This window comes from Petaurus breviceps, unplaced genomic scaffold (assembly GCF_028583685.1).
Source record: "Petaurus breviceps papuanus isolate PSGF00001 unplaced genomic scaffold, PetGlider_PUasm1.0 79, whole genome shotgun sequence".
In the NCBI taxonomy this organism is placed as follows: domain Eukaryota; kingdom Metazoa; phylum Chordata; class Mammalia; order Diprotodontia; family Petauridae; genus Petaurus; species Petaurus breviceps.
Window position 1 is genome coordinate 21,569,870 of NW_027186523.1, and position 17,193 is coordinate 21,587,062.

General features: G+C 35.8%; 1 protein-coding gene across 13 annotated transcripts in view; it reads left to right on the forward strand.

Annotated features, from left to right (window-relative positions):
• LOC138175868 (semaphorin-3D) overlaps positions 1-17,193 on the forward strand; it is a 252,743-nt gene that overhangs the window by 114,333 nt on the left and 121,217 nt on the right. For all 13 annotated transcript variants that reach the window (XM_069106478.1, XM_069106485.1, XM_069106477.1 and 10 more), the window contains one exon: positions 10,923-11,083. In XM_069106478.1, the coding sequence (XP_068962579.1) occupies positions 10,923-11,083 (161 nt within the window). The remainder of the gene's footprint in view (positions 1-10,922; positions 11,084-17,193) is intronic.

The window sequence follows — 17,193 nt, forward strand, 5'->3', positions numbered from 1 at the left end:
ACCATAGGAGCTATATGAACCCAATTATAAAACACTTTTTACACAAATAAAGTCAGAACTAAATAGAAAAATATCCATTGCTTATGGGTAGGCCAAGAAATTATAATAAAAATGATAATTCTGTCAACTAACTTGCTCATTCAGTGCCATACCAATCAAATTTAAAAAAAAATCATTTGACAGAGTTTGCTGTAAGAACAAAGAGTCAAAAATATCAAGGGAATTAATGAGAACAATACAAAGGAAGGTGGGCTAGCAATACCAGACCTCAAACTATATTATAAAATAGTAATCATCAAAACTATCTGGTACTGGCTAAGAAATAGAGTGGTGGATCAGTGGAATAGATTAGGTGCACAAGACACAGAAGTCAATGAAAATACTAACCTAGTGTTTGATAAATTCAAAACCCCAGCCTTTGGGATAAGAACTCAGTATTGGACAAAAACTGCTGGCATAACTGAAAAGCAAGAAGGCACAAACTAGATATAGAGTAAAACCACTATCTCATACCACATACCAAGGTAAAGTCAAAATGGGTACATGATTTAGACATAAAGGGAGACACCATAAACAAATTAGAAGAGCAAGGACTAATCAACCTGTCAGATGTACGGGGAAGGGAAGAATCTTTACAGTAAGTGTCTCTGATAAAGGCCTCACTTCTCAAATATAGAGAGAACAGAGTCAAGTTTTTAAGAATACAAGCCATTCCTCAATTGAAAAATGGCCAAAGGATATGAACAGGCAGTTTTCAGATGAAGAAATCAAAGCTCTCTATAGGCATATGAAGAAGTGCTATAAATTATTTTTGATTATAGAAATGCAAATTAAAACAACTCTGACTTACCACCTCCCCCTATCAAATTGGCTAATATGACAGAAAAGAAGATGATCAGATTGGAGATGTGAAGAAATTGGAACACTGATGCATTGTTGGTGGAGTTATGAACTGATCCAATCATTCTGGAGAGCAATTTGGTACTATGCTCAAAGGATTATAAAACTACATATACCCTTTGATCCAGCAATAGAATTCCCTGGTCTGTTTCCTAAAGATATCATTAAAAAATATTTATAGCAGCTCTTTTGTGGTGGCAAAGAATGGGAAATTGAGGGGATGTCCATCAAACTGTGGAATGGTTGAAGAAGTTGTTCATAAAATTGATAAAATGTAATGGAATACAGTTGTGCTATAATAAATGATGAACAGGCAGATTTCAGAAACATCTGTAAAGATTTACAAAGTGATACTGAGTGAAATAAGCAGAACCAGGAGAATATTGCACACAGTAACAGCAACATTGTGCAGATATGCACAATGATAAACTTAGCTCTTCTCAGCAATACAATAATCTTTTTTTTAAAGCAATTGGGGTTAAGTAACTTGCTCAAGGTTACACAGCCAATTATTTCTGGGTGTGATGCTAAGTATCAGAGGCCGGATTCGATCCCAGGTCATCCCAACTCTGGGGCTGGTGCTCTTACTTGCTGTGCTACCTGGCCACCCCCAAGCAATACAATAATCTAATACAATTCTGGAGAGCAATTTGAAACTATGCTCAAAGGACTATAAAACTGTGTATACCTTTTGATCTAGTAATACCACTTCTAGGTCTAAAACCTAAAGAGATCAAAAAAGGGAAAAGGACCTATATTCCCCAAAATATTAATAGCAGCTCTTTTCATGGTGGCAAAATATTAGAAATTGAGAGGATGCCCATGAGTTGGGGAATGGCTAAGCAACTTGTCGTATATTAATGTAATGGAGGACTATTGTGCAAAACAAAACCATGAACAAGCAGATTTCAGAAAAACCAGGAAAGATGTGTGTGAACTGATGCAAAGTGAAATGAGTAGAACAAGGAAAACATGTGCACAGTATCAGAAATATTGTATAATGATCAGATATGAATGACTCAGCTCTTCTCAGCAACACAATAGTCCAAGCAAGTAAAAAGGACTCCCCAAGGAAAATGCTATCCACATCCAGAAAAAGAACTGATGAACTCTGAATGCTTGTTGAAGCTTATTTTTTAATTTACTCTATTCTTTTTCATATTTTCTCTTTTGATCTATTTCTTCTTTCACAACTGTGACTAATATGGAAATATGTTTTAGGTAGTATACACACACCCACGTGTGTGTGTATATGTGTGTGTCCTATATCCAATTGCCATGTTCAGAAGAGGGAGGAAAAGTATTTGAAATTCAAATTCTGGTAAAAATGAATGCTAAAGATTTCTTGACATGTAATTGGGAAAAAATAAGTTTCTATTAAAAACAAACACCAATCAAGAAACAAAGATGACTCCCAAGTTGCAGACCTGGATGACTAGAATATTAGTGATTCCTTCTACAGAAATAAAGAATTTAGGAAGAAGAGAAGGTTTGAGGGGGAAAAATAATGAGTTCTTTGGACATACTGAATTTGAGATGTCTTTTGGATATTTTTTGGAAATGTCCAATAGGCAATCTGAGATGCAGGAATGGAGTCCGGGTGAGAGACTGGGCTGGATGACTAGATCTTGAGTTGTCTATGTAGAAATAATAACTAAACAGATGGAAACTAATGATGTTTAAAAGAGAGAGCACAGAGAAAGAGAGGACCCAGAACAGAACCCTAGAGTAAATGCACACACAGGGTTTGGAATAAAGGTGATGTTCCAGTAAAGAAGACTGAAGACATCCAGAAAAAGGTAGAGAGAACCAGGAGAGAGCTGTGTCACTCATAAATGAATGAAAATGTCTTTTGGATTGTTTTTTTAGCACTTATTATGTGTTGAGCACAGGGGTATACAAACAGATGAAACAAGAGTCTCTGCTTTTAAATTCACAGTCTAATTAGAGAAGATACTATAAAAAGAAACTTTGAAAGGAGTTAAAAAAAACACTTGTCAAACAACCATTAACATTCATTTCCTTTATCAACACATCTGCTTTATAAAAACTATTCCATTATAGCATTATTATGGTCTCATTCTAGTTATAACCACTGTTTTAGAAAGGTCACGGGGGGAGGGGATGGGAAGCAAAGCTTTTGAGACTGAAACAATGGAAGAAGTCTTGTAACGTTTAATCATGAGTGTTACTTATTCTTTGTTATATAAAATTTCTCCCACTGAAACTTTGCCAGTAGAAATATCTATCATTTAAAATCATGGGTGTGGACTGAAGTGTCAAAATGTGAAACTGCTATGATGCCATTTAGTATCCTGCACTGGCAAGAAGGCAGATTTGATAATGCAATAGAGTTTGTGCTTTTTAAAATATATTTTCTTATGTCATTTCTGAAGCTTTATTATTGCCATGGATATTGTTCCTAAATGGTACCTAATTAATGAAACAATCAGCAGGGTTCTGTTTGCAAAAAAGCTGAAAAGGAGAAGCAAAAGAGAATATAATTTCTGGAAATATAGTCATAAGAACATTGGCCAGAAATCTACTTTTAGCCCTGAAAATTACCATCGTTGGTTAAATTTTATATCACCAACATCATTATCATCATTATTATTAGGTGAGAAATGATCATTTATAAAATTGTGCATACTTCGAGTTTAGCTAGTGGCTTGAGAAAGAATCAGTATGAGCAAAAGAATCAAATCTCCAATTAGATGGACCACACCCAGGTGAGGCTGAAGCAAGAGATAGCTTTCTCAGTGTTAGATCTTGCTGCTCACAAACATGTCCATATCTCATCCTGGACTATTGCTTACGAAAGCAGAGAACTGGGACCAAGCCCACCCAGTGATCTAGTTATAATCCAAACATTAGGAGAACAAAGGAAATGAGAGGGAATTGGAGGGGGGGGTGAAGGACAGTGATGAGTTTGGGGCGGGGGTAGGGGGGAGAAAGGGGTGCCTGAGTCTGGGGAGAGCTGTCAGCTATTCATATGCCAGCAGTTAGCATAGTGCACATAGATATATTAACATGACCTAGTATGATAATTTTGCTTTTTCTCTGAACTTCTATCTGAAGATTACATACTTTTGAGAGGAGAGTTTCAGGGAGAGGTTGTGAAGTTTGCTATAGTAAGGGTTTCTGAGTACTCTGATGAAAGTACTGCTTACATCAAAATATTGGTCATGTGGGAGGAGAAAGAAGACATTCTAAGATGGTGTAGAGAGGGTCATAGACTGCAAAAATAAAATGGGTTTACTTTATAATTTTGCCTTGGATCATTCACACTACTCCTTCACCCCAGAGATTAGATGGGATGAGCTTATCATCCTCAGAGAAGTGTTAAGGGTCTCCCTAATCATGGGGAGGAGGGGGGAAGAGAGAGAGACAGAGAAGAGGGAGGGAAGGGAGAGAGAGAGAGACAGAGACAGACAGACACAGAGACATAGAGAGTCAGATAGAAACAGAGAAAGACAGGGAAGAAGGAGGAAGAACAGAAGAATTGTGAAGGTGGTTTTGGTGGTAATGGTGTCTCTTCTGTGGGGTTTTGTTCTAAACATGAAGAATCTTGTGATAATGGGCCCAGGAACCTGGGTTTTGAATTAAATCTTCTAAACCTAAGTAAGACATAACTTATTTTTGAGTCAAAGAATTCAGCTTCCTAGGGTAAGGTTAGAAATCTGTTCTTTGGAATGAAAATCAGGCTTCCAGATCAGCCACTAAAATTCATCTGAGAAGTCCTCCCTTCCATGACATAGTGAGTTGGAGTTATAGTGGAGAGGTCAGGAACATGGGGAAGGTTTTGAAAAGATGGACATCATAGCTGTGCATGGCAAAGTAAAGGTTTCCATCGAGCTATTCAAATAGACATTTAAAACCATTGCTCTGTATTTTGAGCCTATTTGACATCTCATTTCTCAGTGTAGACATGGAATTAGAAGACAAGGTTAAACCTCAGTTCTGTCACTAGATGTGTGACCTTGAGCAAATAATTTAATCAGACTAGGTACTCTCTAAGGTTCTTTCCCCGCGCTAAAATTGTCTGATTCTGTAAAATTATAATTACTGAACTGTAAGGCCTTAAAGAACTTGTTGTCTTTGGGTTTCCAAAACATGTACCATGGGAATGTAATTCTTTTTAGACTGCTAGAGATCATTATTTAAACATAGTCTTATAGGTGGTACAGTGGGTAGAGTGCTGTGTCTGGAATCAGGAAGATCTGAGTGCAAATCTAACCTCAGATGCTTGCTCTCTGTATGACCCTGAGCAAGTCATTTAACTATGCCTCCCCCAGTTTCCTCAACTATAAGATGAGGATAATAATAGCCCCTACCTCAGTGGGTTGTTGTGAGGATCGAGAGAGACAATATTTGTAAAGTTCTTGGCACAGTACCTTGTACAAAAGAGGTGAACAAGTAATGCTTTTCCCCTTCTCTTCAGAAAGAAACTTGGGTCTCCACCCAGGTTCAGTATCTCTGGCAGTAATGTTAGAGTTGGTGCATCCAACCATGCAGGGAGTGGCAACAGGAAGGACTTTGGTCATCTAACAGATACTGAGAAAATTCTCTTGAAAGAATGTACATGGCTGTTGTCTCCATTTATTCAACTTTTTATGACTATTCACTCCTTTCCTGTGAGAGAGGAAGTGAATAGATCATCAGAGTGAATTGTTCTCTGAAGAAAATTGTCACTAGGTGACAGTTCACTAGGCAGTAAATGGGATTTGGTCCAGAGAATTTTTTTTAATGGAAACTAAAATAAAAAGCAATAACACAAAATAAGGAATTTCTATTTATGGATTTTTTCGTTTCTTTTATTTTTATTTTGTCTTAATTGCAAAGGCCTTTTGCTATATGTTGAAATGCAAGAAGCAGCTAGGCATTAGAGGACTAATTTTTTAAGTGGTTCAATTTTTTTTGGGGGGAGCAAAATTAGTTCCCATTTTATAACATTTGATTTACAGAGCATTTGCCTCACAACAATCTTTATGGAGATAAAAACTATGAGTAGTATTATTCCCATTTTTCAGATTAAAGAAATTGAGACTCAAAGAGGTCATGTGACTTCCATATTGGTCACACAGTCCATGTCATTTAAACCTTGATCTCTTTATTCCAAACTCATTGTGTTCTCAGCTGCAGTATGCTTCTCTTTATCTGGAATTCATATATAAGATATGTGAGGATAGGTCATATGGATTCTTTTCAGTTATTAAATTGAGCTTAGCATGTCAGAATACTACTTGAGGCTAGCCATTTATACAATAGCGGTGGTGGTTAGGTAGTTAGGCCTAAAAGTTTTGCTAACAATCTCCGGTAAATTATATATGGTCCTTGGACCCTATGTTGGATATTCAGGTTCCTAGTGAAATGCTCTTGGGTAAATCATGTCACTTAATTAGGCCTTGGTTTCATCATCTGTAAAATGAGGCATTAGGCAAGATATCTAAAATCCTTTTTGGTGCTCAGAATTTTGCATTGTGGTTATTGTGGGCCATGAGAGGCAGTATGTTGTAGTAGAAAGTGTCTTGAACTCCAGAGTTAGATTTAGGTTCACATCTCAGCTTTGCCCCTTTTTATCCGCGTGATCTTGGGCAAGTCATTTAATTCCCTCACTTTGACTAGATGAGCTCTTAGGGCTTTTTTATCTCCAAATTTGTGATCTTTTTCCTTCTTTTTATATTTTTATGTATTTTTCATATGTCTCTCATCTATTTATCCTAGTCTTTTTTTTTTTTAAGTATTGGCTATTTGCCTTTACAAATGCAAATAGCATTATGTTTGTTAAGAGTAGTGATTCCAGTGACATTCTAATTGGAAGAGATGATTCTGAATTCTTGATTTTAGGCAAGAACTGTAAATTCTATAAAGAAAACAACGAAGTAACTGACTGTGTGACCCGGGACAAATCACCTCATTTTGGGGGACCTTAGTTTTCTCATCTGTGACAGTGTGGGCTTGGATTCAGTGATCTCTACTAGAGTTAAAAGTTTTTGACCTAGGGATTTTCAGTATTGTTTGAGGTCATCCTTGAGTGTCATTCCCTCCCCCTTCAACCCACACACAACACTTAGCTTTACAACAAAATCTTTAATTTTTTTTATTTTTATTTAATAAATTGGGAGAGATTAATAATACCACTTTATGTAGATTAACGAAAAGGTGGGGGTCTAGATGATTTTAGAGGTACATTCTAGCTTTAGAGCTCTATGTATTATACATTTCAGAAATACTCCAGTTTTGACCTCAGTTATAATCTAATTCTAGAAATATTCAGTTGAGATTATAGCTTGGCATAATAGATAGTATGGGATTTAGAGTCAGGACGATTTTGGATGGAATTCTTCCTCTGACACTAACTGTGCCAGCCTGGACAAATCACTTGACCACTCAATCTGTTTTCTCAAAATGAAGAGACTGGATGAAATAAGCATAAGTTCTCTTCTATCTCTAAATCTATGATTACATATACTGAGAATGTGTTGTTCAGTCGTTTTCAGGTGTGTCCAACTCTTTGTGACCCCACTTTTGTTTTGTTTGTTTTTGTTTTGCTTTTTTGGCAAAGATACTGGAGGGGTTTGTCATTTTCTTCTTTAACTGAGACTTTTGCCTTAGTTATAGAAGCAATAGATAAAGAGACCTGGCTTGAGAATCAGGAAAGTTCAGATTGAAATTCCACCTCAGACACTTGTTTAGACGTTTCAATCATATCTAACTCTTTATGACCACATTTCAGATTTTCCTGGCAAAGATTTTGGAGTGGATTGCCATTTCCTTCTCTAGCTCATTTTACAGATAAGAAAACTGAGGCAAACAGGGTTAAGTGACTTGCCTAGGGTCACACAGTCACACAGTGTTTGAAATCAGATTAGAACTCAAGAAGATGAGTCTTCTCGACTCCAGGCCTGGTGCTCTATCCACTATGCCAGATAGCTGCCCGTCTCAGACATACTGATTCTGTGACCCTATTCAAATCACTTAAACTGTGGTCTAGGCAAGTATCTAAACTATGAAGTAGGTGCCAATCTGGTAGGGACTTCCATAAACCAGTGGAATCATAGGTCTAGTCCAGGCAATCCATCTAAGAAAATAAATAGGAGAGCAGATAAAAAAAAGAGACAGGTGTTGGGATGATATCAGATTTTACAAGCAAAAGACAGCTGGCAGTGGAGGATAAGCTGCTAAAGAAAAAAGGAAGAACAAGGTGATGATAGGGAATGAGGTCAAAGAGAAATAATGTACTCCGATAAAAAGGGAATGTTTAAAGTATCTTGGGAAGGAGCTTGTACTATTGAACTCCACCCCTCTCTCTAGTTCATTCCTCATGTGAACTGCTCTCATGGGAAGCTCCTTTGCCATCCACCTAAATCACACATGCCTTTCCCCTTTGTGAAAACATACATTTTGCCCAATAGGCTGACAAGGTATGGCTCAGAGCCAGAGGAGATCTGGTTGTGGGGAATTCTTCTCTAAGGAGTCGGGCATTTGACAGTTTGTTAACCTCATTTGCACAGGTTGCCCAGTTGAATACCCAGTCTCTTTTTGTGGCTCTAGGTCACCTTGGTAGAGTTCTAGGTGATCAAATGTTGCCTTGGTAGTTAACAATTTTGTGTTTCCCTTTAATAGAATATGTGCTGGTAGAGAGATACGACTGCTTCACTTGGCAAAAATGCAAGAAAGATAACCTGCTTAGGAAAGAGGGAACCTGTTCAAATCCCTGTCCCAAAGCTACTTTCAAAATAACCCATAATTCATACTAGGAGATTTCCATATATATTGTCCAAGGTTCGTTATTTAGCTTGGCTACTGACTTGATGAAGCATACTTTAAAAAAATTTTTTTTTAAATTAGCAACATAAAGTCACAAAGCATCATTTAATCATTCTTGAATAACAACGCTTCAGGTTAACTGTTATTTTTACAGCTGTTTTTTCCTAATCAAATTTGTTTGGGAACTAAAAACAACAGTACAGGATAAGCAAATATTAAAGCAGGTGTTTGGGATTTTGTTTTTTTATATAAATATTATATTTTTCTTCTTTGGCCCCTCCTTCCATATTGGTAAAGACAAAAAAAATGAATCCTTATTGTTAGGAAATACAGAGGTGAGTAAAAATCTCTACATTTAGTGCACAACATCAGAGAATGTTATTTCTTTTTACAAAGCATCTCTTTACCCCTAATTAAGTACATATAGTTTTTTTAATCCGTTTCTCATTTTATAGACCATGCATTAACATTTGAAATAGAACTTGACCCATAGGATAGTTTTCTTTAGTTAGACTGAGAAATCCTCCATGGACTTATTTCATATACTTCCAGTTTTCCTATTTCTTACTTATTGGTTGGGTAATTATCAAGAAATCCTGCTGAAGCTACAGGATTGCCTGGCCAAAGAAGGGGCTATGTGCAAAGAACATTCTTTTATTACTGCTCTGGATTTTATTTCTCTCATCCATCCTCTCTCCTCCATTCTTCCCTTCTTCCTTCCACCTTAGGGCCATTATGGGAAATTAGCTGGATATTTGCCCATGTAAAGACAAGTTCTCAACCTTTGTAACTTCTGGGAAATATAACACCAGTGGTGCTATGGGCTGACAAGCTATTACAACGTTGTATTTAGTTTCATAGAAAAATAATTAGTACAGCATATATACTATGCAAACTTCTATCCAGTGCACATAAAATACATTCCATAAATCTCAGCCAGACCCCTGAGGTTTGTGACATCACAGCCACTGGAGACTTCAGATAGTATCACATCTTCATCAAGATATGTACTCTCAGTTTGTCCAAACTATGAACTAATCCTTTTTCATTCCATAAAAGCCAGGCATTCCAATATAAATACAGAACCTTCCACACGCATTGAGAAATCTACTTTAATGACTAAACTGGATATTTAAAGAAAATAACATTTTAATCTTTATAAAATAATGAAAGTGAAAATGAGTACTCACAGAAATATTAACAATAATGCACACTTATAGAGATTTTAAGCTTGGCAGAGTACTTATTTAGCCTGTGAACAGTCTAGTAATATATGTTACAGTTTTTACAGATTAGAAAACCAAGAATCAAAGTAGTAATGACTTGTCCACAGACACAAGGATAGTAACGGTCAGAACTAGGATTGGAAGCTTGACTCTAAATGCAATGTTGTGATTGATAATCATTTATGATTGTGTGGAATTAAGGGATGAATATACATTACTTCTTTAAAAAATCAGAAATGAAATCACCTGTTTTTAAGATGTACATCTGCTTGATGTCTTTTGCTGCCATATTAAAGGTAATGTCAGAAACAGAAGCCTTCTCATTGGCTGCCAAAAAGGCACCACACTGATTGAGTTTCAAAAATAAGGTTTGCATCCTTAACTTTCTGTTGAAATATAGATACCACAGATGATGCAGAGTTTGAGGCCATAAAAAAAGCTTTCTTCTTCTTGAACTGGCCCCCAAATTAGTGAGGACTCATGCTTGTTCCACAGAGGAAAAAGATAGAAGTGTTGTCTATATCCGAGCAGTGGTCTGAGCATCAGAGTACCTGGGTTTTCATCTAAAGCTTTGGCCTAGCAAGGGATGGAATTACAGCCCATATCTAGGACTTCTGCCTCTCAGATCCCAATATCTGTTCCTGTGTACAATGTTATCTCCTTTACTGACACATTCTTTTAATATTCTGCAGTTTTTGCTGATGGTCAAATGTTTGATATGGAGATTAAAAAAAACTCTGGTGAAAACACAATAAGCAATTATTTAGGGGTTACTATCGCTTTTTTCCCATCAATCAACAGGATTCCTCAAGTTTTTACTCAATACAGACACTGAAATATTATTAATCTAAATTTGGTTCTGGTTAACAAGAACAATATCACATACAAAGAACAATAAATTGCACGTTGCTATTATCTAAACTGAAACCTTCATGCTGTGTGCATGTATTTACAAAGTGTATAGTGAGTCTTAAATCAACATTTTGATGTGAAAATAATTTTTTTTGGCCTTTCATTTTCCCACAGACTTACTGCTTTCAAACAGCTGTATTCCCTTCTTGGGTTCATCAGAAGGGCTGGATTTCCAAACCCTGCTGTTAGATGAGGAGAGGGGCAGGCTGCTGCTTGGAGCAAAGGACCACGTCTTCCTGCTCAGCTTGGTTGACTTAAACAAAAATTTTAAGAAGGTCAGTTTATTTTTAAATACAGTTCACTGGAAAAAAAAGTTTATTTTCAACTACTTTCTTCCTCCAGTTTCTCAATGACTGAGTGTCCCCAGTGTCAAATGCAATAGATCCTTTGTCTTAAAAGAACTTAATAATTTTACCTCCCACTGCTATAGTGTTTAGATTTTATGAATTGAATTTAAGTCCACATGTCTGACCTTCTATTAATATGGAAGAAACCTAAGTCAAATTACTTTTCTGGATGAATTTATGGTTTAGACAATTTGGAGAGTGTATGCAAGGCTACACGAAAAAATCCCAGTTTTTGGTTTTAAGAAGTAACAGAATTCTCATTGTTAAATTGAAATTATCTTTGCTCTTTGGAATTGACATTCTTTGTAACTTCAGTTTTATTTAATTGTCATGTTAGCCATGTGAACATTAGTCTTTTGGATCTTCTGCATTAAAAATTTTAATATAAGGTTAATTTTTGGATTAATTTTTTTTTTCAGATTACTCAGAAAACATCTTTCTTGCTGTTAGCAAATGATGTATGCTTAGGCAATAAAAATAAATTTTAATAGAAACTAAGAAAAAGTAATAAATAGTTCTTTTGGTGAAAACAAATCTAAAAATCATTTCAAAATAAAATACACAACCCTTTTAAATCCTTTCATTTAAGACAATAAGCTAACTCCCAGATATTTTTTAGTGCATTTATCGGTCAACAAGCATTACAGCAAAACACACAAGTTGCCAGAAGATTTTAGTATATTTATTGGTCCAAAAGCATTACTTTAGTACTTATTATACGCTAAGCACTGAGAATACAAAGAAAAACATAAAAGGTGTGGCTAAGTGTGGAAGTGAGTAAAGCACAGGCCGGGAGTCAGGAGGACCTGAGTTCGCTTCCAGCCTCAGACACTTAATACAGAAAAACCAGCTGTGTAACCTTGGGCAAGTTACTTAACCCCAGCTGCCCTCTAAAAAGGAAAAAATAAAATAAAGCATAGTCTCTTCCCTCAAAGAACTCACATTCTAATAGAGCAGACAGTATTCAACCATTTATAACCACCTTTCACCTATAAATTAGTTATTTAAAGTTAAAGATGGTTCAATATTATTGTTTGACAAAATTTTCTAAGTCAATTGTTTATTATTTCCAATTGATTTTTTTATGAAAATTCATCTAAATCAGGGGTTCTTAACAGGTTACTTTGGTATTCCATTGAAGCCTATGGAGCACTTCTTAGAATAATGTTTTTAAGTGCATAAAACAAGATGCATAGGATTGTAACAAAAACTCATTAAGTGGAAAAGCATTTATCAAAATATTAAAAGTTCCAAGGGATCTGTGGACTCAAGGTTAAGAACCTTTCTTCTAAATTATATGTTTTTCTTAGCCCTAAAGTTCAGCACTTCTTACAATGTAAAATTCTCTCTCTCCATAGCAAATTCCATTGTGTTGAATTGTGTTGATATGTCTATCTCCATTAAAAACCTAATCTAATGTCTCGACTTGCAATAGAGGTCATTCAAAGTGTCCAGGCAGGTCCTATCAACCTAGAGAGGCTTGAACCTTAGTGATGAATTGAACGTTGTCTGAAGATCAGATTAGATAATTTTGTGGAAATCTACCCAAATTTTAGCTAAATTTGAAGAAGAAAAAGATAGCTGGCTCTTCTTATCTGAACCAGTCCATGCTTTTGCCACAAAAGAGATATAAGCCACTTTCCCAGATTTGTTCAAGTCTTGAGGTACCATTGTCATAAAATCAAGGACAACATGCCTAGATTTAAGGATCCATAGTTAAGGTATAGCACATCTGCCCTTCCTAGTCTTAGAAAATTGCCTGGAACCCTGGTTGGTCAAGTGAGTTGCCTAGGTACCTGTCACTCAGTACCTGTAAGAGGATGGACTTGAATTGAGTCTTTCTGAAACCAAGACTAGTTCTCCATTCATTTTGCTATACTGCCTTCTGTATACTTGTATGTGTGTAAATAATCAGCTCCAATTTGAATTAATTTTCTTCTTTTTATATAACAATTTAAATCTCTTAATGTTAGGAAACTCCCCCCCAAAAAAGTCCTAGAATTGGAGGTGAGTAGAGACAATCCAAAGAACATTGTACTAATTTTATAAAGATCATTGATGATTGCTGCAATTTTTAATGGGGTGATTCTCCAAAATCTCTATCTCTGTTATGTGTGGATTTGCTTTGAGGATATAGAAAGAAAAATTTTTAAATGAAATGATGACTCCATGAGTGTTGACCAAAATGTTGACAAAAGTTTATTTGAATTTCTCTTGGTGGTTAGATAGGACTGACTCCATAAAAAGCAGAATAGGGATATGCCTATGTTCATGCATATATGATTTGAAAAATCCTGAGTAGGGTCCTCTCTCCCTTTGTCAGCTTGCTTTTGTAACTTCACTCCTTTGGGTACTGACAACTTTATTCATCTTTCAGAAATTATTTTGACTTTGCCAATGGTATTCAAACTGTTTTGATTATGTGCTCCATCAATTTAAAAAAAATAAAAAAAAACTCAGGCAATGCACCCACCATATGTGCATGTTTATTTATTTATCAATTATATAACTCTAGCAATTATTCTGTATATTATAGAATATAGACAAAATACAAACTAAACAAAACTGAGATGAAGATGAAATAATATTGGATCCCAGAGTCAATAGGGAGTTACTTGAATAGGGGGAGTGACATGATCTGACCATGTGCCTTAAGAAAATTTCTTTGATAGCTATATGAAAGATTGATGAAAGAGGGGAGAAATTTGAGACAGAAGAGATAAATTAAGAGACTATTGCAATAGTCCAAGTGTGAGGTGATAAGGGCCTGAGCTTGTCTGGGTGAGTAGAGAAAAACATATAGATATGAGACATATTTTAGATGTAAAAATGACAAAATTTGATTGCTTATGGAATAAGTGAGTGAGATTGAGGACACAGAAATGGCAATGATGATGTGAACCTAGGAGACTGGAAGGATGTTGGAGCCCTCTACAATAATAGGATGTTTGGAAAAGGGTGAGTTTGAGAAGAAAGATAATATGAGAGCTGTTATGCATGTCAGAATCCATCCACTACCTGCTAGCACATTCAATGAAATTTTCTGTCCAACCCAGAATGAAAGGGTGTAGGGGCAAGGCTTAATCATTGGTCCCTGCCCTGGATCATCAAGCACACTCACCAGTGCCATTAAATGATATGGGATGGGGTAGGAAGTCGGTATGTTGAGGGCCTGTAGGATTTCTTCAATCTACTCCTTTCATGGGTGAGGTATTGCTTAGATTTTAATTGCCCTGAATTCCCCTGCCTAGCTTAGAAAGTGGGCCTTTGGAAATTTACACACAACAGTTCACTACTATCAGTAACTGAGAGAGTTGGGTTTGACCTATCTTCCCGTGTTTAGTTTCTTGATCACAGAGCTCTTAGGAGTCAGGTCACAGATTAACTCCCACCACAGGGAACATTATTTCTACTTTGAGAGAACCTGAAAATGAAATGTCCTTAAGAGTGTATTTTTTTAATTCCCAATTAACATGCATTTCTTACTGTTAACTACATTTACTCCTCAATTTGAGAGGGAAAAGCTTCCTCAATTGGCCATGTCTAAAAAATGTCTTACTCTCTCCTCTGAATCCATCACCTGTTTGTCAGATGAGAGTCATGTTTCATCATGAGTCCTCTGGCATCAAATATGGTCACTGCATTGATCTGAGTTCTTAAATCTTTTAAAATTGTTTGCCTTCACAGTGGTGTCATTCTATATATTGTTCTTCTGGCTCTACTCACTTTATTCAATATCAGTATAAATCTCCCCAGGTTTCTTTGAAACCATCTCTTCCATAACTTCTTATAGCAAAATAGTGTTCTATTACATTTACATAGCATTATTTGTTCAGCTATTCCTCAAATGTTGAGTACCCCTTAGTTCTCAATTCCTTGTTACTGCCAAAAAAACCTACTATTTTATATATACATACATACATACATATATATACATGTTTGTGTATATATATATATCCTTTGTTCATATTGATCTCTTTAGGGTTTAGACTTCACAGTGGTATTACTTGATCAAGGGTTATGCAATTTACTAGTTTTAGGAACAGAGTTGATTTCTAAAATGGCTGTACCAATTTGCAGCTTTACTAGTAATGCATTACTGTACCTGTTTTCTCAAAGTATTTCCAATATTTATTATTTTCCTTCTTTGTCAACTTTGCCCATCGAATGGATATAAGATAGAATTTCAGAGTTACTTTAATTTGCCCTCCTCTAATTATTTGCAATTTGCAGAATTTTTTTTTCATATCACTATTGATAGCTTAAATTTCTTTGCTTGAACATTGTCAATTTATTTTTCTATTTATCTATTGGTCAATGGCCCATAAGAGTGTTGAAAAATCAAGCAACATCCAGATAGGACCTTAATTTGCTCTTAATAGAACAGAAGACTGGAATATAGGATAGTTGTCAAGTAGCAAGAACAGGGAGAGTTTTGAAAAACTGGAGTCTCCAAAGGGGTAAAGAACAATGTCTGTTGGAGAAAAGTGAGGTGATAAAGTTAAGTCTAATATACATTATAGTTCTCCTTAGACTATTCCTGCTTTCAGAGTTTCTATTTTATTTAATTAAATAAACTTTTGTTTAGCACACATCAGATACACTGAATACTAAGATAAAAAAAATGCTTGTTTCCTTATCTTGAAGTATCTTATAATCTATTTGGTGTCATAGTGTATGTGTGTGTGTATATATACAAAGGAAGAATGATCAAGGAAGGTTTTTTGTTGCCACCTAAACTGGAACTTGAAGGGGAAAAAGGCTTCAAAAATTGTAATTCACATTTGCTGAATATTTCATTTTGTGATTTACAAGCTACTTTTCTGGCATATTCTGGAAGGTACTTGAGATAGTATATGGAATCATATCTCTGTTTAATAAATGACGAAACTGAGGCACGGGGTTATTAAGATTATAAGATATGTTGGATGGGGACAGGAGAACTCAGGATTAGAATGTTCAGTGCCTAGCAACATAGTACATGATGGGAAACAACGTGAAATAAAACTGGAAAGGTGAATTGGGACCAGTTATGTAGGACCTTAAATATTATTAAGCTGAGGATTTTGTATTTTACACTGTAGGCAAGAAGGAATTACTAAGAGGTTTTTGAGTGGGAAAGTGATGCAATTGCTTAATTACTGACTGAAGGATTCTTTTATGTGAAGGATGTCCTTTAGGACAGCATCAGTATGTCAGCTGTCTTTATATTCTAGTACTGAGAATCAGCCCATCTATAATCAGTGAGCATGTTAAGTACCTCCTGTGTGTCTACCAGGTACCATGCTCTGTACTGAAGAGACAATTAAAAATGATACAGTCTTTGTCATAGAACACAACAGAAAGCCAATATTCATTGACTTGAATTGGAAACAGAGAGACTCATTAAAAGACTGAACAGTACAGATGGCAGATGAGAGCCTCAAATAAATTGGTGGCAGTGAGAGTGAAAAGGAGAAGAGATGGTATTTATCAGAGTATCAAGGAATTAACAGGACCAGGCAGTTGTTAGGATTTAGCATGTCAGAATGAATGAAGGGTCAGAGTTGGTACGTCTTGACTTGGGAACATTGCGAGGGTGGTATTGGCAGTAATGGAAGTTAGGAGGAAGGATAGTAATGTAAGGAATATAACAAGTTCAGTTTAGGACATTCTGAGTTTGAGATGCTAATGGGCCGTTGTATTTGGGTAATTATATAAATGTTTTCTAGAATATATTCTAACCCGAATATAATTATATTTCTCTGTGCTATTTCAAGACTTAAAAACTTTGCTCTTGACTTGTGCTGTGCTTTCAAGAAATGTAAGAGAAAGTTAATTTTGTCTGTGTTTATGATGAGATCATTGTTTAAAATAAATTCCAATCCAATAGATTCATACTTTGAATACTTTAGAAATATCTCACTCTTCTGTGAGTCTTCAAGTGCTAATATTTGATTGTACAGATGTTAGAAATTATGTGTGTGTTGTGTGTGAGTGTGTGTCTGTGTGTGTGTGTGTACACAGTAGAATAGTGTAATAGACTAAAGGCTATCCTG